The 26,635-nt window shown below is 38.2% G+C and overlaps 3 protein-coding genes and 1 long non-coding RNA gene across 9 annotated transcripts in view; 2 read left to right on the top strand and 2 right to left on the bottom strand.

Annotated features, from left to right (window-relative positions):
* lsp1a (lymphocyte specific protein 1 a) overlaps positions 1–17,438 on the top strand; it is a 34,781-nt gene extending 17,343 nt beyond the window's left edge. Inside the window, exons 7-13 of one of the 3 annotated variants that reach the window (XM_016679860.1) lie at positions 1,323–1,366; positions 3,192–3,273; positions 3,630–3,764; positions 4,918–5,016; positions 6,592–6,678; positions 7,973–8,072; positions 17,051–17,438. In XM_016679860.1, the coding sequence (XP_016535346.1) occupies positions 1,323–1,366; positions 3,192–3,273; positions 3,630–3,764; positions 4,918–5,016; positions 6,592–6,678; positions 7,973–8,072; positions 17,051–17,061 (558 nt within the window). In that variant the 3' untranslated portion in view covers positions 17,062–17,438. Of the gene's footprint in view, positions 1–1,322; positions 1,367–3,191; positions 3,274–3,629; positions 3,765–4,917; positions 5,017–6,591; positions 6,950–7,972; positions 8,073–12,919; positions 14,820–17,050 lie in introns of those variants that run through there. The other 2 variants (XM_007568496.2, XM_016679859.1) reach the window with 2 other exon arrangements.
* Positions 1–25,015, bottom strand: LOC107838223 (uncharacterized). The gene is made up of 3 exons (XR_001664291.1): positions 24,940–25,015; positions 18,015–18,020; positions 1–14 (listed from the first exon to the last, which is right to left on the bottom strand). It is a non-coding gene; the product is annotated as an uncharacterized LOC107838223 (long non-coding RNA).
* On the bottom strand, positions 9,504–18,649 carry prr33 (proline rich 33). The gene is made up of 3 exons (XM_007568497.2): positions 18,486–18,649; positions 18,112–18,161; positions 9,504–12,583 (listed from the first exon to the last, which is right to left on the bottom strand). The coding sequence occupies exon 3, from the start codon at positions 12,566–12,568 to the stop codon at positions 9,545–9,547; it is 3,024 nt and encodes a 1,007-aa protein (XP_007568559.1). The 5' UTR covers positions 12,569–12,583; positions 18,112–18,161; positions 18,486–18,649; the 3' UTR covers positions 9,504–9,544.
* Positions 23,301–26,635, top strand: part of LOC103149377 (troponin T, fast skeletal muscle isoforms-like) — an 11,121-nt gene continuing 7,786 nt past the window's right edge. Inside the window, exons 1-5 of one of the 4 annotated variants that reach the window (XM_016679861.1) lie at positions 23,301–23,404; positions 25,002–25,042; positions 25,274–25,287; positions 25,871–25,879; positions 26,309–26,479. In XM_016679861.1, the coding sequence (XP_016535347.1) occupies positions 25,023–25,042; positions 25,274–25,287; positions 25,871–25,879; positions 26,309–26,479 (214 nt within the window). In that variant the 5' untranslated portion in view covers positions 23,301–23,404; positions 25,002–25,022. The remainder of the gene's footprint in view (positions 23,405–25,001; positions 25,043–25,273; positions 25,288–25,870; positions 25,880–26,308; positions 26,480–26,635) is intronic. The other 3 variants (XM_007568493.2, XM_007568494.2, XM_007568495.2) reach the window with 3 other exon arrangements.

Genomic DNA, 26,635 nt, shown 5'->3' with positions numbered 1-26,635 from the left:
AAAACCTTAAAACGCTTTTATTTTTACTTTGTGCCATGATATTCAGCATTATATAGTCTTATACAACAAAAAGCGCTTAAACAGCATGTTTTCAGAACTGGAAAAATAATAAACTTTAATGGAACTAAGCTCATATCTGTTCAGGATGAGAGAAAAAAAAAGAATGATCTGAATGCATCAGATGACAACTTTATTTTTGTGTCGTTAAATGAAATGAAATTAAAGTTGCATTAAAACCCCATCTGGTAAAATCTGACATTATGTAGCAAGCAGCTTTTAACGAGATACAACCATGTTTATTTCACCTTTATAATTTATCAGTTTAGTTATAGATTTTGCTGCCTGGTTCAGTTAATCCTCAGTTTTAATGTAATAATCAATTACAAAGGACATTAAAAACAACCAAAAACAGAAGCACCAGACCAGGCTTTGTTACTTTACTGACTTTTGTCAAATAAACCTTAGTGAACATACAAAAGAAAAAGGAATGAACATAACTGTGTTCTCTTTGCAGCTGATGGGTTCAGTCTTTTAGCTCTTGTAAGTTGCATGCGTCTGTGTGTGTGTGTGTGTGCGTGTGCGTGTGTGCGTGTGCATGTGTGTGTGTGTGTTTGCAAAACCAGCATGACCTGGCTTCACCTTGGCAGCATGTGATGTTGTTTTGAAGTTCACTGATATTTCCACACATACGTCGCTTTCAAATGTTTAAGACTTTATGAACAGATGAAACCAGACGTCGACATAAACTGAATAAAAAGGCACACTGACCTTTTTGTCTCACTGTGTGAACTTCAATCAGATCAAACTAGAAAAAGAAATACCACATTTATTTTCATTATGCTAAATGCCACACAAATGAGTATTTTAATCGTTTTGTCAATAAACTGTACTAACAGTTTACACCTGCAGTCACCCCTAAGCCTCATGTTTCAGTGATCTTTGCTCTTTAATGCATCAAAATGCCATCGGTTAATTCTTTCATGCAGCAATGTTTTGACTGAAACTTATTCTGATTACAATTAGCTCAATTTTGAAAAGGTACCATATTATCCAGTCCTGCCCTCATCATCAGCCCAGACAGAAGACGAAGCAGCTTTTATTGTCACCATGTTGATCAGGACTGCCTGCAAGACGAGATCCTCTGTGGCTTTCTGCTTGAACAATAAAGTTATTCACTATGAATTACACTGTCACAACTAAGTGTTAAACATGTGAAAGAGTTTGCTGAGCATGTGTAGACCACCATGGACATCTGGGGCTTTGTTTAGGAACTTGACATCTGAAGGCATGATATAAGACCCACACCTTTTTTTCTTTTTCAGATCACAGAGAGAACCAACTCCCTGAACCGCTCACTAAAGAAAAGGTAACTATGTCCTCAGACTTTTTTGTTTAATGAAAAAAAAGTTATTCTTTTTGAAATATTTCATCAAAATTGTTTATGAAATAGTTTAAATGTTTTCAAGATTCTATTCAGAATAAAACAGAATATGACTGCTAGACGCTTGTTCAGGCCACGGTGTCCAAAGTGTGGCTGCTGGGCCGTTTGAGGCCGTAAGGATGATGTTTTGCGATACATAGTCACTGTTCAAGACATTTGGTCAAACTGCAAAGGCGGCTGATGCTGATACGTTACTTTTTAAAGATTGTATGGTTGTGATTTTCACTAACTTGGAGCTTTTAGAGTAAAATAAGTTAAATTTACCTTTAATCCAACTATTTCAATGACCATATTTTATTTCTTTTGATTTTAACAATCATAGTAAATAAGACCAAAAAGAACTTCCAACAAGTAGGCTTCATCGCACCCCTTCAGTTAACTTTCCTAAAGAACAAAGAGTTCTTGTTTCTGACAAAGGCTAAAAATATGCCACCAAAAAATAAATAAATAAATAAATAAAAAACTAACCCCTAAAATGTAAGCCTTTCCTTAATGAACAATCCTTTAAATGCTTTGGATCTATAGCGATTTACAGATTCACACTCCTAACAAAACTCTGACAACTTTACACTGTTCATGTGATGTGTGTTTGGTTCATCGTTGAGGAGATTAAATGAAATATGCAAGAAATGTTCTGTGTTTTTAGTCTGCAAAGCATTTCAATTTGTGGGCTTTTGTTACTTTCAGGTTAATGATTTTGGCTTGAATGCTAAGAGATTTGGACAACACAAGTTAAAGCAGCCAATGAACAAAGATTGCTGCCCTATCGCTAGTCTATAAAGCTAATATTTAGCCTACTGATATTTCTCAAAGAGGCAGCTTTGAAACCATCCCATGTTGGAGAGACAAAACTTTCCACCATGAATTGTTCTCAGAATTAAAGTTAGCAGCCTTGGTCTGAAAACAAGTGTAAGTTGGAAAAACTCTAAAATCACATTAAATCTACTTCAGTTGAAAATGCAGTAATTAGTCATTATGCCTAAAGTTGAATGGCTAATTCCTCAGTTGTTTGTCCTAACTGCTTTATAGCTGCTGATTAACTCTTAGTTGCCTGAAGTTAAGACAGACAAGGCAAGATGAGGAAGAAGGTCGAAGGACACCCCCCACCAACACACATTTTTCAGGATATAATACTCCTAGGTTGTGATTCGTAGCTCTGCTTAACTGAGTCCAGATGTCAGGGACTGTCTTCTCTCCAGTGGTGGGTGAGGGACGGTGGCTCCAGGAAGTCTGCAGAAGGAAATGATCAATTCTGAGGAGCTTTCAAGACAAGGGATCTTTCTATCAGGATGTATAAGTTCAAGATTATTTAACTTCCTTCATAGCTTTTGAGAATTCATGCTTGATATTCTCTAAAGACCAATAACACAACAACACATCATTGAGTGAATCGTGTCCTTTATGAAAATATGGTTCTTAAACCCCTCTGCTTGAGGCAGACCCTTAACCCAGAGTGGATGGTCCACCGTGGGGAGACTCCTTTGGGATTCCCTGACTGTCAGTTGGTACAAAAAAATACATGTGAAGATGCCTTCAGGAAATGTATGGAAATATCTGACCTACGAAGGTAAAACAGCAATTGCTTAGTCTTGACTTTCTGATTTTGTTTAGGAAAAAAAAAGTTTAGTCTCTGGAAGCTCTAAAATGACATATCATGACAGCTTAGTGAAAAATTGCACACAGACAGTTATCCGGTTAACCGTTTGTGGCTTTCATTTTAACAGACATCAGTGTCTTGTGTCTAATTTAGCAACAGTTTCAAGAAGACTCAGCCTCCCTTCCTCCTGACCAGGATCGATGATAAGATGGAGCAGTACACTCACGCTGTGGAGGTCAGTATCCCACACACACTTCCAGCATTGAACAAAATCTACATGTTTATGTTTTACAATAATGTTGGATATACATTTTTTTTTATTCTTTGAATCAAATTTACACAGCAGCTCATTTTGATACAGTTGATATATACTGTATCAAGTATGGCACTGCATAAGAGCCAACCATTAAAAAATAAGGCAGTGCACATAATTTCAAACTATATAGATCTTATTGATCATATCTTTAAAAACATTTAAGTGTGTTTAATGTATGATAACTGAACCACTTCAAGATAATTATACACTATATATGAGACTTCATAAACATAGTCAGGTTATGTACACATTGATAACACAGATTTCCCTGTCAGAAAACCTCCCAGGAGCTGCGGGCGGTGAAGGCATCGCTCACTGACCTTCCCAACTCCCCAGAGGCTGTTTCCTCCAAGAAGAATCTGTTTGAGGCTGGAGAGGCCTGGAGCCCGAACAAAGGAGCAACATGCAGGGTGACACGACACACACAGATTGTTGCTGACAACAATATATAAATATATTTGGCATAAATATATAGAATGAGCATAGACCTCCAACTGGGACTACGCAGACTTTACTCACTCCAGCACCTTATGGTATTTCATTGAAAGAAGCTTAAACTGTAACAACAATGTGATGAAATCATGTAGCAATTTTGAGACTGCAACTTTTTTTAAACCGTCGTATTGCTTGATTATCTGCCTAAAGGCTGATAAGTTCACCAGTTGTATGCAAACTAAGAAAAGTTGGATGATATTTACTTCATATGGCACCAAAATAAATTCATATGTCCCAAGGTACAAAACAGATTGTTGCAACGCACTTCAGAAATGTAGGATTCAAATTTAATTAAAACGATCCAATATTCAGATTCATATCCAATCATACTGTAGTTCAATCATATAAATCAGATTATAAATTATCTGTTGTGTGGTAGTTTTATAACTATCAATCTAAACCCTTCAAAGTGTTTAACAGTCACATTTTAATTTAATTGTTCTCCATGCTGATGTTTGTGCTTGTTTCACGTTCTAGGCAAAAACAGAACATTATGAAAATGATTCAGCGATCATTATAGAGTTTCCTGCACCTAAAATAATTCCAACAGGCTTGCCTTGAAGTCTTGGGTCAGATCTGTTTTTTTTTTTGTTTTTTTAACCTCCTGAGAGAAAGTTTTGAAGATGTCTGCCATTGTGACAATACGTATTGATGAAGAAGGGCAACTTTCAGTTGATTTGACGTTCCAGTTGACAAGTACATCAGAGAAATGTCACACATTGTCTTAAAATAGAAATACATAGTTTTATTTTTTCTAAAATAGCTTCATTATCTGTCTGCTGATTTGGGATCAGCAGAACAGATGGCCTGTGTGTTCTTCAGTCTGTAATGAATGATGACTGTATGATGACTTGATTGTATATATGTAAGATTACTTTGAACAGATTTGCATAATACTAAATATACAGGAGTTTTACTCATATCCACTGTTCACCTCAATCCTGTATCAGATTAAAAAATTTGTAAATAATAAAATCACATTTTTATTTCCTCATTTTCCTTTGTATTGATAACACAATGTAATGGTTGTAAAACTGAAGTCTATGTTGTCTTTACTTTCTGAATCAGGACACTGGTAGTCTGAAAGTGGGCGTGGCCAGCCTGATCACACACTGGGTGAAAGGCCCCTCAGAGCCCAGTAGCAAACAGTCACCATGCCGACCGTCTGTAAGTTCACTTTGAAACTACTGAATTTTTTTTTCTCTTGCATGTGTGTCATATAAAGAACCACAATTTTAATAAACATAATCTCTGGTTTTAAGCATAAGTTCATATTTTTGCAATGACATCTTATTCTGAGTGTAACATCTGATTTGGCAGTGATGTGTTAATTCTTATGATGAAGTGTCTTCTGTCTCTGTCTTTGGCTGTTTGACTTTGAGTACCATTTATATTTTCACTTTTAATCTTTTCTAGCCTATGTTTAGCATTTTTTTTCTCTTTTCTTACCCTCTACTTTCTCTGAACACAAGCAAAACCAATATAAAATTCTTCATTGGCTTGTCTCCTGTATGGCACAACAAGATGACAAGAACACCCTGCCGCTACAGCAGCTAAAGCTAAAGTCTCTCTGCATGAGAACATGCCATCAACATCACGCAAAAAGTTCACCTCATAAAAATGAAGTAAAGCTTGGGCGTCTGTACTAAAGCTCACATTGTTGTCAACAAACTGGAAGATGCAGCATTTTAGATCTGATAACTACTTGGCTAGCTGTGTTAAGATGATAAAACAGGCTTAGCTGCTGCCAGGCTGCGTCCTCCACTCAGGTGAAACCAGGAGGAGGTGTCTGTGTTTTTACACTGAGCAAAGACAAGTAAAAGTGAATTGCCCACTGGTTTTGGAGTGGTTGTTGCTAAAGTGCAATAACCACTCCAACTCCAACTCAAGCAGATTCATTCATCTATCTCTTTGATAGATAAATCTGACATCTTGGATTCGATGCAACATCATCCACACTAGCAGGCTGGTTTTAGCAGATATTTGTATGAAGAATGAAAGACTAACTGTCACATAGCTAATAACTGTCCTGAAGAGGAATGTCAAACTATATGACTGTTGGGTGTGACGAGTCACTTAACACAAAACATTAACTACATTAACTAACCCAATTCTGTCATATCTGTGTATATTTAACTAACATTAACCAACCCAAAACAGTGAAAAGTGACATTCATTTCATTTGAATGTTTCAAACTCATATGATTATGAGTTCCACCAGATGGTGGAGGTAACACAGCAATTTGTTGTTTGTTTACTGTTAATAAGAGGAGGCGGTGGAAGAAATAAACAAAAATGGAAAACAGCCAGCACATTGCTGTTTCTTATCTTTTTATTGTTGGTTGGGCAATCATGTCTGGTTGGTTGGTTGGTTGGTAGTCAGTTCAAACAAACTGAATGTGTCCAGATTTCAAAATCAATGTGTCCACATTTCAAAATCTCAATATCAGCAAATAAATACTTATTGCATAGAGTTGAGTTCTTTTCTCTCGCACACTCAGGTGACACTCAGTGCAGATGGTTGGACTTTCTGAGACTTCCAGTTGCAATTATATGATGGCAGTATTTAATTCAGGGTTATAAAGGAGTGAATGTAATTTGATCTGAATCTGTCCATATGATTGGATTTGACTTGAATCTGGTTTATGGATAAACAGATTCCTTCTCCTCTGTTGTCCCAGTGCTCATCCTTTCAGCTTTGATTTCTAACAGTTCTCTTCTGCTTCTGGATGAGTTTTCTAGGATGTGAGGTCTGGAGGCGTGCTGCAGAAGAAGAACATGTGGGAAATACTTGGAGACCCATCAGGGGGGACCGAACCAAAAGCAAAGGTTTGTAGCAACTGTTTTATTTCCCTGCCAAAACAACAGCTGACCATGGCTGTAAGTCTCTTCATGTCAGAATTACGCAGCATTGTTAGAGTGATGCTAAGTACATCTTTAAATTCTAGAATGTTCTGTGTTCTGTTCTGTATCTTTCTGTGAGTTCTGTGTAGAAGTAAATATGTAGATTAATGTGTGTTTTGCCTGTGTGATTTTTCTACATATGAGGAAAAGTTTAAATATTTTTTCCAAAATAGTGAATTCTTAGAACTTCATGAATTCTAAGATTCATTAAATTATCATAATTTACAAAACCATGCAAAGTTGGCACTTTTAATGGACTTTTAATGCAACTTTTAGAGCAACTTTGCATTAAAAGTGTCCTTATTTACCGAATGACACTTCATGACAACTGTCATAAACATTCATAAAGACTTCTTTATGTTCATGACAGGTGTTATGTCATGTTTAGGACAGTGTCATGTCAGTCTTATGCACACCCCTTCAAATAAAGTGTTAACAAAGTTTATTCACAAAGATAACTCCTAAAGGGACAAAATGTTAGCAGCAGTGAGGAGGACTGTCAGTGAGCCTGACTGACAGAAAGGAGAGACGTTCTCTGTATAATGGATTGAACTGTGCCAACAGCAGGCACTGCATGTTGATACTGTGTGGTAAATAATACAATATTGCATAGTTTCATCATCATGGCACACTTCTCTTAATCCAATCTGGACTGTATGATCATTAATTTATATCAAGTGATTTGTGTTTTTGTGTGTCTTATTTAGTTTTGTGCAGTAATCAATCACAGTCAAAACTAGACCTTATTGATTCATCTCAGAAAGACTTAATCAGTAAATGCTACCTGGTCATAATCTTTTACATTTTTTTAATCTTTGGTCATTTGTCTGATGGAATAAGATACATTACTTTTGTTGTTTCTTTTCTTTGATGTTTGATCAACACTCCTCACCAGTGGGTGGCAGTAATGCTCCATTAAGTTGTTTGTCAACTGTTGTTAAACAGAAGTTGAAGAAGAGCCAGTCACAGACCCTATAAGACAGCATCACCCCTAGCAAAAGGGTCAATCACACCTAGCAACAGGGTCAATCACAGCTCCTCATTCAGATAGCAGTTTTCTGTCGTCTCCTCGCTCAGAGTGGCTCTCAGCAGCTGAATCACTCTGATGTCTATGGACCTGTAGGGAAAACCTTAACCCTACAGGTCAAAAGGTTAATCTGAACAAAAATCAGAGGGATTTCAAAGGAAATAAACTCATTTCTGTTCCATCTCTCCACAGTCAACACCACATGGGAAAAAACAGAAATTTATTGTCACTGGCCATGGAAAATATGAGAAGATCTCTGTAGATGAATGTGGAGACCTCAGCCAAAGCGCCGGTAGGACTTTCATCACAAAGTAGAACAACACAATAAACATAAATAGAGTTGTAATTGTGAGTTTTATTTTTATTTTTTCATGTGTGCATCCTAATCTATTAGAACATGAGACGTGGTGGCAATTAAACATTATTTCAAGGTGTCATCTAGTACATAGATGGTTATTTTTTACACTGCAAAAGTTAAATATGTCAGACAGTTTGGGTTTGACATTCAAATCAAATTCTTTCCCTAAAAAAGAAGATGGAAAATTGGCTTTTGTTGATGAAAATCTTTATTTTGAAAATAATTAGTCTTTATTATCTAGTCTATTAGATAAAATGGAGTGCTATGATAATTAGACTCTTGTCCACCTCCCAAAAAGGTGTTTATCAAGGGGAGATGATGCTTAGTAAAAAAAAAAAAAAAAAATCAACTACAGTCTAGAAGTGCAGAGCTTTCTACCATCCCATCATCCCTCACCATCTAACTAACATCCTGTACAGCACTTTGTCTGCATTTCAATCCTTTTCTCTTACAACTTTGACAACTCACAAAAAAATACCTTATTCTGTATTTTCTCTATTTATTTCTTTATAACCTCTAAAATGTATCTCTTTATAACCTTAGCTTTCCATCTAACGCTAACCTACAGTCGCTTCTGGAGTGCTGTTTTCTGTTTCAGATAAGTGTCTGCCTAATGTTCCAAATAAAAATCACAATGATTACTTAACCAAGTGGTTTGTTTATTACTGATGCCAAATTTGTAATTGTGGAGGTTTATTATTAGTGGATAATGCACTAGTGCCTTCTATTAGCAACATCATTGCTAATATAAACTTTCCCGCTGCTCTCTTCTTTATAATCACACTTCAGAGGATTAAACTGTCACTGAGGTGAGTGTTTTCAAAGAAAAGGGGAAAAAACATGTACAAACTCTACATAAGCATTCATCATTTACTCAGAGGTGTTATGTTGTGGCAAATAATACAATGTGGTAAAAAAAAAAATGTGTTTTTTTATTTTGATTATGGATTAACATATAGTCTAACATTTCTTGATAAATATAAAAATACTGGAAGATTGTACACAAGCAACAACCATGTACATACATATTCAGTGGCTCAGCAGCATCTCTAGTAAATGTGTGATGAAAGAAGAAAGTGGAAATTGTCAGATTACATAAACACTTTAATGTTTTGTGATGTCTGGAGACATTTAAGACAAGTCAGCTTATTTTTGCTAACTTAATAAAAATAAAACCTCTAACACCCGTTAAGCTACCGGCATACTATAATGCATTTGTCAAGTATAAAGTTGGGGTTTAGTTTCCTTCAGCAGTGTTCAGAAGTCTTACGTTAACAGATAAATTAATGTAGAGCTGTACACGATCTCTGCTACCATTAACTTACAGTAAATGTAAGTTTAATCTGTGGGAAACAGATTAAACTGTTTCCCACAGTTTAATCTGGACATTTCACATCAGGCATATTTTAAGAAGCAGCAAACCCTCTGGCCTTCCTGTTAAAGTCTTTTGGTTCCTCTTCTTTACCTTTCCGCCCAATCAGACCCATTTCAAACACAACAGAGATTTTTGATACTGGTCTTGAGGCTGCTTCTTTCAGCTTCTTAGCATCAAACCTGGGGCTGAAAAGCAACACCGGTAGCCTAAACGCAAATGAAGGGACCTCCTTCTGCTCATTGCTTTTCTTCTCATTTTTTTCATCTTCACTTTTGTTTAACTCAATCTGATGCATGATGTTCTCTTTGGAGGAGAACATCTGGAAGAGGACAGCATCCCACATCTTGGTTGCCTTTGGAGTGTCTATGTCTTTGGGTGTAGCTAGCTTCTCATCATGACCACTTGGCTTCTCTTCTACCCTCATCTCTTCACTCTGGTCCTGTTCTTGGATCTCAGCTTGAGAACCTGTCTCTGGGAATTTTGGTTCCTCCTGTTCCACCACCATGTGTTTCTTTAGTCGCAACCACCCGCTCGGTTTTGATTTCATGCCCTTTGACTTTTGCATAACATTAAGAAGAGATGCTGCTGCTGCAGGGGAGTCATTAGTGCCCTTTTTGTCAGATTTATCTGTTGAACATGGTTCTGTGTTGTCTTTTGTATTCCTTTCAGTTAACTCAACAGGCGAAGTAGGATCAGCAGGAAGTGATTTTGAACTTTCATGCTTAATCTGTGTAATAGGTGTCTTTGGTTCTATGATGACAGATTTGTCAGATTTTACATCAGATTTTGCTTTTTCCTCATCAGTCTGGGCCTTCCCTCTACTCAAAAGCTTTTTTACAACCTTCAGGGAATCTTGGTCGCCACTTTTTAGAAGAGGATCTTTTATTTTTGTCAGTGTAGTTTCTGTGGTTTTTTCCTTCTGGTTTTCAGAAGGCACAGCCACCACTTTTGGCATTTCTTGAGTCACTATTGCCGCTTGTTTTGCTGCAACTGAACTCGTTGCTGTACATGGATCTTGTATTGATATTGTTCCTGTTGAGTCAGATAGTGTTGAAACCACAATGACTGGGACTGTGACACTGGAACCAGCCTTTACATGACTCTGGTCCAGCTTTTCTTCACATCTAGAGGTGTCCTGTCTTTCAGGAAGTTTAACCGTTGATTGTTCCTTTACAGTTGCTTTGTGGCTACTCTGTTTTGAAACTTCCTTTTCAACTTTAACCTCATCTTCTGTTGGTATCACTGAGGTTGTAATGCCAAATGCAGGTGAATATGTTTTGATTCCACCGTAAGCAGCATTCTCAGCTGGTGTAAGTCCACGGTAAGCAGACTTTGACTTTTGAGAGTCTGGGGTTTTAGGTCTCTGAAAGGCCACATGTGAAATAGATGATGTTAACGTCTTTTGCTTTTTGTAGCCTGGTGATGTGGTCAAAAGGCGAGAGGCTTCATAAGTTGGAGTTTTTGGCCTTTGATAGGCAGTGGCTACTTGTGTTGCGGACACAGATATAGGAGTTACAGCTCTTTGAGAGCCAACTGCTGAAACCGAGGTCACTTTTCTTGTCAGATCAGACTCTGATTTTGACTTTGTAATACTTTGTTTTATAGAGTTGTCTGCAGGTGTCACATCAGAGTGGACATCCCCATTTAGTAAAATTTCAGGAAGCTCTGTTGTCTTCAGATTAAGAGAGGGCAATGAAGTGCTCACAGTAGAAATCGTTTGGGGTGACCTTGACCTCTCTGGATCCACTGTGATTGGCGACACCGCGAACAAAAGAGGATTGGGTCGTGAGATTTCAAAGACGGGGGTTGCGGCTCGGCTAATGTGGTATGCTGGAGTTTTAGGTCGCCTGGATGACAGAAGCTCATAAGTTGGTGTTTGAACTCTGACCTCAGATGTTGGAGTGGTGGTTTTATGTTCAACTGTTTGAGTTGGTCTTGTTGTTTCTATGTTTGGAGTTGGAATTCCTCGTTTGATTTCTGACACTGGAGTGACTCGCTGGGTTTCTAATGTTGGAGTGACTCTTCTTACTTCAGCCTTTGGGCCAGCTCCTTTTACTTCTGATGTTGGAGTCTTTCTACCAGGATCTACTTCTAATAAAGGAGGCTGCATTGTTGTCGTTGTCACCTTCCCTCCTCTGGTCTCTGATGCTGTGAGCACTTCTTGTTTTGTTTCTGCTAATGTTTTACTTTGAGGTACTATGCTGCCAATAGCAGTTAATCCAGCCGTGTCGTACACTGGAGGTGTCCTGGATGTTTCATAATAAGATGTGCTTGCTGTGTACATCCTAATCTGAGGCACTTCAAACATCGGCTTTGGTGATTTTGAAGGCTCAGTTGCTTTAAATGTTGGACGTGGACTTTTAGATTTTATGAGTGGGGTCAACACCGTAAGAGGCCGAACCACAGGTTGACCCGCTGGTACCGGATGTTGAGTTGCAGCTGAACTTGTGATTTTTGAATGTGGGGTACCGACATAAGGGGTAGGTCTCAAACCAGCTTGGCTTTCAGTAAATGTTTTCAGTTCAGTTGTTTGTATGCTTACCTCGGGCACAAAGGAGTATGGCAGTGATTGCTTTGCTTCTCCTGGAGAGGCTAAGACTTTGGAAACCTGATTTGAAGCAGAACTTAATGACACTTTTGTGTCATGGTGTGAGTACGTGCATGAAGGGGCGGCCACCATGGGAGGCGACATGCTCACTGCTCGACCAAAAGCTGCCCTCTGCGGATAAGGGGACGGCACATGTTGATACAGTGGCCTGACGGTGAACCGTGGGGGTTGCTGGATGCTGTGGAGTCGAGGGAGTGTCTCTGGTGTTTGAGGGGAAGTTGAGTGGTCACTGCGCTCCAGGTCAGCGCTGGCCTCATTTACAGGGGAAAGGCTTGACCGGAAAGGTGTTGCAGACTGTGAAGTCTGGGTGGAGGCCTTTTTCTTTGCAGTCCTTTTGAGGAGTTTCTGTAGACGGACATTGTCTTTTCCAGGCTTGGGCAGCAGTGGTGGAGGGTACTGCTGGGAAAACAGGCCCACCTGGTGGATAGTGCCATAAGCAACAGACATGAATGCTTCTGCACCCTATTGAGACAAAGAGACAAAGCATTCTTAAAACTTTGCCTAAAGTTTCACAATTGTTCATTGTTTTATGTTTTCAAATGCAAGTCATTTAAATGGAAGTGTTAACCGCAAAGCAGCTGGTCAGAGGGGACGGCACATTAAACACATTGTCTTTTTTTAATGCCTATAACATCATCATCTCTTTCCTCTTTTACTAACTTAATCCTGAATACTCTAAAAGTTGGAAGCAGATAAGCTCAGTTTTTCTTTCAAACAGAACTTATCTTCAAAATACATCAGGTTAATAGAAGCTTCACATTTTTAATATCTAATCTTTTTCCTCTGTTCCTTTTGCAGGTTTGTGTTACAGTGATTGCTGAGGAAGCATTTCCTTCCTCTTCTGTTGCCTTTGTGATCTCGCAACACCTTAAATGCTGATGCAGGAACTCTGCAACTGGAAAGTCTCTATTTTTTCTGACCATCTCTAAAGGAAATGCACATACAGCTCCAAACTCAGGCCCAAAAATATATATACCCTTGGCAGATTTAGGCTAAGTAAATTATTTTTTTTATTTTTATTTCATTAAAATCCTGGTATGTTGAAAATGCAAACCTTTCTCAATAAGCAGTGGAAAAAAATCTTTATTCGCACTCACACGTTCCTTAAATTGATTAGTATCTTTTCACATCTTTCCACTGATTTGTTGCAGATATATTCTCCAAGTCTTTAAGCTTGGATGCCCTCCATCATCTTAAGCTCCGCCCAGAGAGTCTCAATCATATTCATGTTGGTATGCTTGCTGCAGCCTACAAAAACCCTAACCCTAAACCCTAACCCTGCTTCCAGTCAGGAGAAAGACTTTCAGAAATCTGTCAGGGGTATGACTGATTTTGGACTCAATCGTACATATTAAAAATTAAAGCCCACACAAATATGTGATGGTCATAGTTGTGTGATCCTCTTTACATCTTCCTATTTTCTGTTTTTACCATTATGAGCCTATCTTAATGTGAGTTATTTTTTTAGTTTTCATCTGTTCAAGATGATCATTTGTAAAACGTTTACAGTTTGAATCATCTCGAGTAAATGGATCACATCGATGTTTGACCTGTTCAGCACTTTTTAGCTTGAGGACAATCAAAACTGCAAAAACTGAGCACCAGCCACAGCTAAAAGCAGACATTAGATGTTACACACTGTACAAAAAGACACAACCATTTTACTGTATGACATTAAATCTGAATAAATGTTTTGTTATTTTGGCCACTTAGGATTACCAAAACTTTTTCTTGTTGATAGATTTCAGAAAAATAATGGGAATATTTATTTTTACAACTTTCTTCTAATTCAGACATTTCTATCCATTTCCTCAGGACTTGGTAGAATAGTTTTTTCAATTGTATAAGTTATGTAATATTGGGCATCCTTCCACAAGCTTCTCATCAAAGTTTACCAGAATTTTATTTTGATTTTTTTTTGTGCTAGAACTATTTTGATTTAGGCATTTTTTAAATAAATTCCTTACATTATTGTGCTTTTAAGCAAAATTCCATGTTATTGTAACTTACTTATGTAACATCACATGAAAATCTAAGTAGGAAGAGAATTGTGGACCAATTTCGCAATGCTGGAGATTGTTCACAGTTTGGGAGCAATCTCCAGATGCATGAGTGTGCCACATTCAAATGTTGAAATAATTATATGTAAGCATAAACACTACATTAATATCCAGCTGTCTGGTCAAAGCAGTGAGAGGGAAGACAGGCCTGTAATGCCACTCAGCCAGGAGGAGGCCATTACTGAGGAGTCAGATTACAGTTTTCAAACTCACTCATGTTTGATAAAACTAAAATGAAACTGTAAAATTGCCATCATTACATTTGGAGTAAAAATGGCAAAATCTGAAATCCTGAGAACAACTAATCAACCATGATGTAAGAGGCTGACACCATGATATCTCTGGCATTTTGGGAGGAAATGATGATCTGCACAAAAAAAAAGTTGGCATCACAAGAAAAGAAGAGTAATTTAAACAATTAACGTCTCACCTCCAGACCAGAGCAAGGAAGTTAAACCTGCAAACAAAATAGTCTTCTAAGTGGACAATGAACCCAGTCATACCAGTTATGTACTGGTTACAAAGTGTGTTAAATACATATATAAAAATAGCCATCTGATACTCCCTCAAACCTTTGACCACCTTTCCAAAGCAGGCTTGCTGAAATGCCAGCAAGCTTGTGGAAGGCCCAAACCGACCCAACTCATACAGTTCAAAAAATTATATAAAAGTAAACATGTAAATGACTGAATTTGAAGAAAGTTACAGAATAATCTCTGACTCATTACTCTGGCATTTATAAACAGTTAATAATGTTGGAAATCCTAATTATCCTAAAACAAATGTTTAGTTTGGTTTAATTTTGGTAAACATTTTGGTTTAGCTATAAAGAACTGCTGTTAACTGGATGTAAGAATCATAAATATTACTCAGTACATAGTTGTGACAATTTGCTTATCGAAATTTGACTTTATGATGATATTTAGCTTAATATTTACACCTTTGAACACTAATGTATGCTTTAGTTGATACATTTCTGCTTCTGTCTCAATATGCTTTTACTTTTATTCCGTTTCAACAAGATTTTTTTGCTTTTATTTTTATGCCACTTTGAAAATATTAAATAAAATCAGTATCTATTCTTCTAATATGTCAACTGTTTTTATTATGCCCATTGTGTCAAACAACTACAACATTCACCATATTAAAACATTCAAATGTTTTAATAACACTTTACAAAATAATTGCTATTTTCCCATGCTTAAAAGTTTCATTAAGAATGTGTTTTGTTTTTTTTTGTTCACGTGTACTATACGGAACATCCTGTAAATATAAGGCCAACACAAACCACCAGTGATCTCAAACTCTGTCCAGTATTCAATGTAAAATCCACTAATTAACAAAATCTGTGTTTTTGAGAAGAAATTGGATTATATTTTCCCCTCAAAGAAAAAGACTTTAAACATAAGTCCCTTTGGTCTGAGGTGACAGTATATGTATACAAATACATATAAATATAGAGCTCTGGAAAAGATATGAAAGCACTTAAAATGATCAGTTTCTCTGATTTTACTTTTTATGTTTGAGTAAAATGAACATTGTTCTTTTATGAATGAAATTCCAAACAAAAATTTTTTCATCTATTTGCAGAAAATGAGAAATGGTCAAAATAAGAAAAAAGATGCAGTGCTTTCAGACCTCAAACAATGCAAATAAAATGAGTTCATATTCATTTAGAAACAACAATACTAATGTTTTAACTCAGGAAGAGTTCAGAAATCAAGATTTGGTGCAATAACAAATGGGGTTCAGTGCAGTGGACTCTTAATTTTTCCAGAGCTGTATATACAGTACTCACAAAAAGTTAGGGATGTTTTGCCATTGAAATTTCTGGAAACATATAGAGTATTGTGATATTACATCACAAAAGTAGAGTATTTAAGCATATTTAAGCACTAGCATGCAATGGTGATTTCCTCATTTCAAACAATGTATTAAAACAAAACAACAGCGGTAGATATGTTACAACAAAATATGTCAAAGTCTTAATAACATGTCATGTGCCCTTGACCATCAATTGTAGCTTGAAGAGCTGTTCATAAATTGACTTATTGAGGCATGGCCTTTCTTCATGAAGGGCGGCCCTCAGATCATTGAGCTTCTGGTGTCCAAAACTACAAGTTATTACAAGGCGACTCAGCTGATCACACAAGGCTTCTGTAGGATTCAGGGCTGTAGAATGTTCTTCTTTGAAGAACCCAAGTGACCAGCAATCACTCTCTTATGATGTGACCTTGAGCATTCTCTTCCATGATGATGAGATTGTTCAACATACAGGGACACCATGACTGAACTAATGATGTTACTCAGGTAGTATGGGTAGTGCAGGGCAGTCCTTTATTGACTGGACACACCAGTCCACACTCTAACACCACCACCCAGGTTCATCTGGTGACAACAGTGGCTGATGCACAGCGCTCTTCTTGATGTTTCCACATCTCTGGCGGCCATAGTTTCTGTTCAGCACTGAAGCCCACTGGTCCAGAGTTCCCCTGCCAGAGTTCTGGGTGGCTCAGCTGATAGACCTCACACACCCTGTGCAGAAGCTAACTGTCAGTTTGCTGTTCAGTAAAAGCCACTATATACAAAACATCTTTTAAAAAATTGTCTCTGGTCAATGCAAGACGATGGCGCCTTTGCCTGATGATGTGCTCAGTTATCTTGCAGGTCGTCTAGCACACAAACCATGCTAATGTAGACGGTTTTCAATGTTCTGACCTGACATTTGGGTGATTCTCAGTTCATCTAAATTTGCTTAGATTTGAGTGGCATTAATCATCCACTTCCTCAGGGCACTCCTCACAATGAAGAGGTCATCTGTGTGGGATGTGGTCAAAGGATGTCCGGTCTTTCTGTATCTCTGTTGCAGCCTGCTGGTGACACTCTAAGCTCAGGGGCCAATTTTGCCAGAGAACATCCTCGACCTTCACAAATGCCACGTTACGTGTTGTCCTGGTCTCATGATGTCAAAATGTGAACAGCACGATGAAGAAGAGCTGTGCTCCTGATGTTCCTGCATTCATGTTAAACACTAGAGAGCCACAGTAGACTTAAAAAAATTTATGTTTGATATTAAATCAGAATTTTATGATGCAGTTTTGATTGATTATTCCAGATGTAGCTTCCCCCATAAACAATGTCTTTGTCACAAGAGTACGATCACCTGCTGGAAAGCAAATGTACAAGTGCATATCCTCTGTACATTTCAATTGTTTTAGCAGTCGGTTCTATCTTGTAATAAATATTTTACATACTGACGTGGGACGTATTATTGGACTGTGACTAACTGCCAATCAGGTGTTTGCTTTTTTTAATTTATAACAGGCTGAAAGTGAACGCTCATTATGCCTTATGATCTCACGCCCCACTGACACTGGATAACACCTTTGAAACGTGACGTCACCGAGGAAAACATGAGGGCCAATTAGGCACGAATGTCCCATGAACATGCAGCTTTGGCACACAACCTGGGAGTTATTATTTTAGGCCTAAGAAATAACACTCTGTATGTGTAACACTGGCAGAACATTGTGTCACCAGTCTTAACCCTGATTTACCAGCTCAGGTTATTAGAGAACCATCCGGGCAGCTTAAGGTTCTAGCATAATTAAGTTCAGTGTTTGTTAGCCTTATCTCACTATGTGTCACCATGGTAATTTATAGGTACAACCTGGTAAATGTTTAGAACTCTCCCAGCTCCCCCTTCTGCACTTAGACGTCAGCCTGACACATGAGACACTCATTCCTCCTTTTAAGGCTCTGCTAGTGTTGGCATTTGTAGTTCTTTTAGGACACAGGTTCAAAAGAGGAAAGTCTAATAATAGCTGTGCAACAAAAAACTCAAACAGAAATTACCTGCTCATGCGCAAGAATTCAGGCTACAGATTTTATGTCAAGCAATAAGTTTAGAGGTAAATGAAAACGACTTACCAGGCGAAGAACTTATTGGTGGAGTTTAAAGCGCTCCAGGCAGGTTTCCCCTGGCAGGACAGGACAGTGTTTTAATTAATGGTAAAGGTGGAAAGTGAGCATTTATTAGAGCTGTTCAATTAAAATTAGAAGTGAATGCTACACTATGTAATAACCTGGACAGATGATCAATAGAAAAATGTGTGCTAAAGCCACAGGGGGGTTGAAACATTGCAATCGTAACCCTGACAGTGCTTCAGTTTTGCAGAGGACAACAAAAGTTACCCTTCCATACACATAAGGTCTCAGCAAGTATCCAACAGCAGCTGCCACTGTAACATAATGCTTTTCCTCTGGTCTGGAAATTAAAAGGTGTAATTGAAGGGAATTGTTACCTGTAGGACTGCTGCTTGGGGGTGGCCGGCCAGCTGCTGCCTGCTTGTCCCAGCCCGGAGTGTCAGAACGGCAGGTTCATGTTGAGACCAACTCGACCCCCCTTCCTACAAATGGAAGGAACGGGTGCCATGGCATTCCAAAAATAAACCTTGAGCGCTGTGGGTTGCTCAGAAGCTGCAGCAACATTGTGACCACAGAGAAAGTTGAGGCGAGACGTAGCCAACAGGCCAACACCCAGTTTTTACAAACACAGAGCTCTGAGTGAGCTTTGAAGGCCACCTAGAGGTCTTTGAGAAAATAAAAATAAACTTTAAACACTACAGATGTTCTTTCAGCTGGGCCATTTTCCAAAAGAAGTTATCTCAAGAATATTACAACAATAATATACAATGTCAGGCTCTTCCAGTTCATTCAATTCCAGTTTAGTCCAGCACTAATCAGTCTAACTCAGTCAGAGTGCTATTCTTTGAAGAGGAGAATTTGGAATAACACATTTTTCCCCAAAACAGTATATCTCAATATTTCAGTTTCCTCAAGGACAGTAAAAAAAAATGCAGACAAATTTAATTAAACGTATGTTTAAATGAAGTAATGTTTTCTCAAGGCACAATTAATCAAGGATCTTGATTTGGAAAGGAGCGAAACAGAGGGAAAGTGATCATAAGTCTAAATTCAGATACTAATTTGACACTGTTTTATATCATCACTAACCTGACGCTGTGTGAGGCAGAATCAGGTTTTATGATACTTTAATCATGACTGGTGTTAAGAAAATAAATTTAAAATAAGCTAGTTTTAAAACTTAACATGTCTTGATTCAAATAGCCTAATTGTAGTTTTAAAATCAGTAATGTATTCTGGCTTTTTGACCTTGATGTTACCTGTAGTTACAGCAGATGGTTTGCTAGGATTGTTTGAACTGCCTTTTGTCTGTGTGGGAAAACAATACAGTAGAAGTTCTATCTTTTCACACTCATCTGTGAAAGGCCGTAAACACAGCAGGAGTTCCTGGCTTTAGAAAGAGGGTCAGAGATAGCTCCTGGTTGGATGAGCAAAGATACGCTTTATTTGAATGAATTAAAGATAAGAATACGCCTTCACTATAAAACTTTCTACACAGAAGTAAAAAATTAGATTTGCTCTTGCAATTCAGTGACGTCTTTGGACATCTTTGCTTTTCTTTTCTTTCCTTCTTTTTTCCATGTCTGTCAGGTAAATGAATGTATGTTTCTGTTGTTCTGCAGTTTCTGTTGTAATTTTATTCGTTGTCTTCTATTGGATTAAACTGCAATTCTGTGACGTCTGCACTCATTGTTGTTTTTGTGTGGCTACACGTGGCCCGCCCGGAGAACCCGGGATCATAAAGGAAGAGAAAGAGCCAAACTTTTTTCCAAAATTAACTAATTCAGAGAAATCTTCCTTAACACCGGCTACAATACACCATTCAAATTACAGTAATAGCAATGATGCTTCTTCCAACTTAAGATTGCTTAAGTGGATTTGACACTTCATCACTGCACTTCAGGTGATGAAGTGCATGTGTAGTGACATGTAGTGCATAACAGGAGTACATGTTTTTCTTTTTGTTTGTTTTTTTAAACTATGTGAGCCACTTTCGGTCTCTTGCCATCTTTGTGTTTAAACACTTCCTGTACCATTAGAAATATTGTCTTCTTCTGAGGTTAGCAAAATAAAAAACCCTGTGACTGATATAATAATCTAAGGCTGACCTGTTAAGAGTCCCATCACCTGCCCAACCCTGGTTCTGATCGCTACCTTAATAAACAAGTAATTGGACTTGTTTGGTGAATAGAATATAACATAGCACCATATTATAACATCTATTTGGCTATTTTGTTCAATTATTTAACTTTTTTTTTGTTTTACTAATTATATACCCAGTAATTAAATCACTAAATAAACAAGGTATTTCATGAGATCTTGTGAGCAAATTCGATGCCTTAAATCGCAAAAATGTCAAATAAAGCAGCAAAAGTTTTCAACCTGAACTTTTGCTGTGACGTTTATCTGGAAAGTGAATGCACGGGATTAAAGAAAGTGAGCATTTTTTTATTATAGCAGATGAGTCAAGGGACATTGCCACCTAAAACTTGTATTTGTTTTCTTAGAAGAATACCTTAGGTGTTTTTGTGAACATTTTTTTGACTCACTTTACATACAGAGGATTTTCACATACTTCACCCAGGAGGTTCAGCGTTGCCCCCCTGGCCAGGCCTTTTCCCCTCCCCAATGTAAAATGCCCTAGATCCGCCACTAGGTGACAGATGTGGTAACTAAGCCAACTTAGAACTAAAATAAGCAGAGTGTCACTGTGTGCAGGAGTTACATCTAGTAACATGTTGGGGAGCGGAAGAGCTCTCCCAGCTGGCAGAGTGGATCAGCAGCCCAGAACCAGGCAGAACCTGCAAACAGTTCTGAGTGAGCAGCAGCAGGTTTCAGATAAACTCCAGCTACTCAGAAAGGAAAAGGAAAGTTTTACATTTAGTCTGGGAGCTGGTTCCACAGGAGACGAGTCTGAAAATTAAAGGACCTGCCTCACATTCTACATTTTGAAAGTCTAGGAGTAAATCTGCAGTCTCAGAGCAAAGTGTTCTGTTAGGAACATATGAACGGATGTCTGATGGAGTTGATCATTAAGGGCTTTATATGAAAGAAGGAGAACCTTAACTTCTATTCTGGATTTATAAGGGAGCCAATAAAGGGAAGCTAAAATAAAAGAAATATGATCTCTCCTTGTAATTGTAATGAGAACTTTCGCTGAAGCATTTTGGATCAGCTGACGGCTTTTAATTGTATCTTATGAACTTTCTAACAGTAAAGAATTACAGCAGCCTAGCCTTGAAGTAACAAATGCATGGAGACGTTTTTCAGCATCACTTCAGGACAAGATGTTTACAGTTTTGTTGATATTCTGAATATGAAAGAAGGAAATTCTCAAAACCTGTTTAATAGAAGATTTCACTGACATGTTTGGGTCAAACACAGACTTTATCACCTTTATTATTGGAGGCCAGTTTAATGTCATCCAGATTCAGTGATTGACGAAGCAGTTTATGTTTCAGAGTCTGCTGCAAAGAGAACAACTTCTGTCTCATTTACATAAACAAACTGGAATCTGTAGGACAAATGAGATTAAATCTCTTCTCCTGATCTCTGCGACATATTTAACACTTTCTATGGGATTATTTTTGATCAGTTGTGTCTAAAGCAACCAAAACAGATACAAGTTCATTATCTGAGGCCAAGAGAATATTATTTGTGACTTTCAACAGAATCATATATAAAATGAGTGCAGAAGTCAAAGGGAATGCTTTAAATAATTTGTTGGGATTGGGTCCAACATCATGGCAAATTAAAAGTTTAGATGAAGCTAATATTTTTGATAAAAAGCAAAAACTGAATCAAGGTAGTCTTTTTAAGTCATTTTTGTTGCCATACAAGTGCAGAATAGATACAGTTTTAGTATCAATTTTAGAAATCCTGAGTGTATTCTTTGATAAGAAGGAGGACTCTTCTGGTTTCCACCAAGTTACCAACCAGAGGCGATGTTTTTCTCTTTCTTAGATCCTTAATTTATATTAAAATAAATTTAATGTTTAATGTGAAATATTTCCATTTTGAAGTGGAGAGGGTTTTTTTTTCATTTCAAATCAGTAATAACTATAGAAAATCAGTCCCAGTTTCACACACCACCACTGCACTATGGCACTGTGTTCCAAAGCAATGACTTGTCAAGTTCTCACATTCTGCCGTCTCCCTCAGTCCATCAGCCTCAATGACAGCTACGAGAGACCACATTTAGTCAGTAAGTATGAAAACCTGCCCTCTTCTTAAAATTTTAGGAAATACTTCACTTGTTAAACTGAACACAAGACTGATGGTGTTGGCATTATTCAAATGTGAAGCATTTCTTCTTGTTTTCTAATCGCCAAGATCCCAGTTTGTTTCCTTATCTCTTTTTCTACTAGGCTTCATTGGCATGAGCGGTAACGCTATGACTCCTGGTCTGAATTCTGTTATTACAGCACCATCTGGTGGAAGGCAAGGTCAACTTCAATGTGAGAAGATCTTACAAAGCCCCACTGTATGCAATAGGCCACTGATGAGTTTCCTGGATGACTCAAGCTGCAGCTCATCAGAAATACAAATCAAATTCTGCTGCTGCTTTCTGTCAGACCTGAATTTATTCAAAAACAACGGTAGGAGAACAGGACCTCTAACGTGATGTCGGCTATGAAGGATGTAAACTACTGTCAAATCAAAATCTCTGCCATCAGTATCACTGTGAGAAACACACAAATGAACATACAATTAAAGAACAACCAATAGAGAACAACCAATAGAGAAGAACAACCTATTGTTCTTGAAAACCAAGAACAATAGGTTGTTCTTGGTTTTCAATCAAAATGGTTTTCAATCTCACCATTTTGATTGAAATTTTGGTCTAAACAAATCTTCTGAATGTTCTTATTTTTCCATGTAAACTGTACACTGTGCTTGTCTGGATTTGTTTCTGAAGCACCACCTGCTGTTCTCCCTGATGATCAGCGCCCATCTCCCGCTTCGATGAAATTTGCTTGCCTAATGCAGCGACACCAGAATAGCATCCTGCAGGCATCTTCTCCATTGCTCTCACCAAACTAGAACCTCCCTCCTTAGCATTCGAGCCTTCCATCTCCTTATTGAGCACTTGTGTAGGGCGTGGGTGCACACTGAAGATGTGGATCCTGCCCCATGACAGGGACGGACGTGTCTTCAAGCCCGACCTCTGTCCAATAGGGAGGTTGAACGGATCAAGTGTCACTATAACAGAAGGACATAATCACGGTGGTAAGTTTGCAGAACCTTACAGCCTGTCTTGGCCAACAGGGAGCTCTCTTCATTCAGCTTTTCTGAGGTAAGGCAGAACAGGAGTGACTGCATGTGTGGATGATGGTGGGAGCTCAGCTGCAATGTCTCTAAACATCACCTAAAGTCAGGTGCAAACTGAGTCCATGTGTCTTAAAATCACTGTCACCACCAGTTGAGGCATCTACAAAATCAGAGCTATAGCTACTGGAAGACATGTTTGTGTTTGAGCTCTAAAAAGCAAATATCTGATGTGTTTCTGCTTGCCAGAAGAACTGATGATCAATGGGCTCACTGTACTGATGTACATCTGTCTGACTTTAGCGTGAGCATAAAATATACTGTTTGTTTAGCACTTCTTCTAATGGAGACACAATGCAAGCAGATTAATCTCAGTTTCTTGTCAGATGTGCAGCTAGACTTTGTTGTAGTTTTTGTGTTGTCATGGCTGGAGTCAGGTTTGACTCAGTGAGATGCTGAAGGGATTTACAGATGGCTCGGAACCTTAGCTCAGATTTTCTCCTTACCTTTAGTAAGCATGCACTTTTTCTCCACTACTGAAGTTTTTATTTGACAATTTTGCATGTGGACAGTGAAATACTGAATACAAGACTGAATGTGTTGGCATTATCCTAATGCCAACACACCTAGTTTACTGACATCACATTAAAATGTGGAAAGAAACTACATCTGTCAAACAGTTCAGGACTTCGTTGTAAATCCCAAGTAAAGCGGCTTCAGTCAACAAGGCGCCTTGAGGATGATTGAAGGAACCATGTGAGAGCAGAAAAAGTCCACATAAGGGAATGATGCTGGAGGAAGTCCAGAGGATGGAATCCAATATTTTACATCATGCAAAGTGAAACCAAATCTGAGATCTGTGCAGCTGTCATTGGGATAAAGTGGTGATGTCAGGAGGTTTTCACGGTGGCTAAAGAGATTTATAACGTAGACAAATAACCAAAAATTCCATCAGGCAATGGATTTAATGATGAGTAAAGTCGGGTACTGGGTGTTTGTTGGTGGATTTTAATGGCACTGTACCGAGTCAGCTGACATGCTCCCAGATAAAATGCTGAAACAGATTTAGAATGTGGAAAAATTGATGCTGAGTGGATACTAGCCCCATTATTGGCAAAAAGACAAAATCATCTTTAACACATAAACTGCTGATGGGGGAGGACAGCAGGCTGACCTGTAACACTATCACTGGACCTTTTTGTTCCCTCCACTGCAATATTAATCTCCTGCCATGGTAGTTAAAAACAGACTATTGGCATAAATCTATGTTTAGTCTCCTTCTCATTTATCATGAGAGAAGCAAATTCATGACTGTGGCTCAAATTTCAGTCCAACGTTTTACACCAATTATAAAACCAAGCAGTTCGGATATCATTCCGTTAGAAAGAAGTGTCAAAAAATATTATTGGGGGAAACATTTACAATAAATCAAATGTAATCATTTTGTTTAATTTATTTCTACTAAGGAGGATAGTGTGAAAGTAAACAAGTTGGGGCTCATTTAGGGTGGGGTCTGCTGCACATATTTAAGGCATCTGCTTCTCAACCCTGAACTATAAATACAACAGGAGACACAGTTGCTCCTTAAAGACAGACTTTAAGCTCCTATTTTCTTTGGTTTTAAGGTTTTAAAGTCTACTGCCACCATGTCTGACGCAGAGGAAGTGTAAGTCTTCTCCCATTTCCTCTCAGAAATAAAAATGTTTCATTACATTTGTGAGTATTTTTGATTAAACAAACAAAACAAAACAAAAATCTCAGCTTTTGCTTTAAAGCAGCTTTCATTTCCTCTTGAGAAATTTGCAAAAAAAATAATCTTTACTCTTAAACATATTGCTGTATTCTGTAGTAGTGAGTATTTTTTGATGCTAACTTGTTTTTGTCTTGTGTTTTGCAGTGAGCAGGTCGAGGGTAAGTAGCCACATTTTCTGTACTTAAATGTATCTATATTTATATTTACATTGTATCATTGTATCTGCCCAGGTACAATTGGGAGCTCCATGCTAAATCAAGATGACATTTCTGAACATTCTCTAACTGACTTTCCATTCCCCGTAGAAAGTTAGCACTGGACAGTTTTGTCTGTTTGCAGGTTTGGCTTGACTCGTCCAAATTGAAACTGTGCAGACAGAAATTAAATGTTTTTGTTGCTGTAGTATTCTTGCTGGTTGCAGCAAAAAAAATAAAAGAAAAAAAAAAGAAAGAAAATTGACCATCATGCTGTTTGAAATCCAATTGCCCTGTTTGCAAATATAGTCTTCCAGCTCTGCATGACTATCTGCAGTTGTAGCTGTCCTTCTGAGCTGAGCACATTTCCATCTGAAAAATGATTGTTTTATTCATCTTAAAGCTTCGATCAGCCCAGAATGACTGCTTTGTTTCGCTTAGCATGGATTCCCACTGTGCCCATCATTTACATTTATACTTTATGAAAAATGGGTACCAATGGGATGAAATGATAATATTCTTCTGCTCCTTTCTTTCTCGGATCAAGAATACGATGGTAAGACAGCCGGCAAACTACCAACCGTAACATTAAAAAAAATAACTCATTTATGACCCACTTGTGATTTCTTCCAGATATACTTTATGCAGCATGCTGTTTAACATTAACAGTATTTAAAATTAAAAACATATAAGTGGCAGTGCAGCTACAATCCCATTTCATCCATCAATGGTCTTTTTTTTATTTCTCTTTCCGATGTCTGCTGTCTCACATGCTTTGGCGCCATCTTGTGGAAACTGACCAAATAGCATTATCATTAACTTTCACACGTTCCCTTCCATGTCCAGAACTGAAAACATCCATCTCTTTCCCCCTTCTTCCTCTCCCCCGCTTCTATTAAATCTCTTGCTACCCCCTCACCCATCTACCCCTCCACCCTCCACCCCCCACCTCCATCTCCACGATGATTTGCTGCATGCTGTTTAGCTGTAGAAGTGGAGGTAGTACAGGAGGTAGAGGTTGCCCCTGAGGCGGCCCCTGAGCCAGAGGCACAGCCTGAGCCTGAACCAGAACCAGAACCAGAACCAGTGGTAGAACCAGAGCCAGTGGCAGAACCAGAGCCAGAACCAGAACCAGAGCCACTGATTGACCCTGAAGGTATGTGGCAAGAAGGGGGACGGGGTTATTATTCTATCATCCCTTTCAATGCAAAGACCCCACTAACGTCTTGATGCTGTCTGCACATACTACCTTCCTTTCACCTCTGGACAAACTCAAGCACTCAGCTTTTACGCAGAGCTCAGACAGTGCAGG

The sequence above is a fragment of the Poecilia formosa genome, unplaced genomic scaffold, assembly GCF_000485575.1.
Source record: "Poecilia formosa unplaced genomic scaffold, Poecilia_formosa-5.1.2 Scaffold224, whole genome shotgun sequence".
NCBI classification, from domain to species: Eukaryota; Metazoa; Chordata; class Actinopteri; order Cyprinodontiformes; family Poeciliidae; genus Poecilia; species Poecilia formosa.
Note: the sequence above shows the minus strand (reverse complement) of the source record. Positions and strands in the feature narration are given on the sequence as shown.

Bases quoted from the DNA above. Each gene is read 5' to 3' on its own strand.
- prr33 (XM_007568497.2), bottom strand. From the start codon at position 12,568: ATGTCTGTTGCTTATGGCACTATCCACCAGGTGGGCCTGTTTTCCCAG.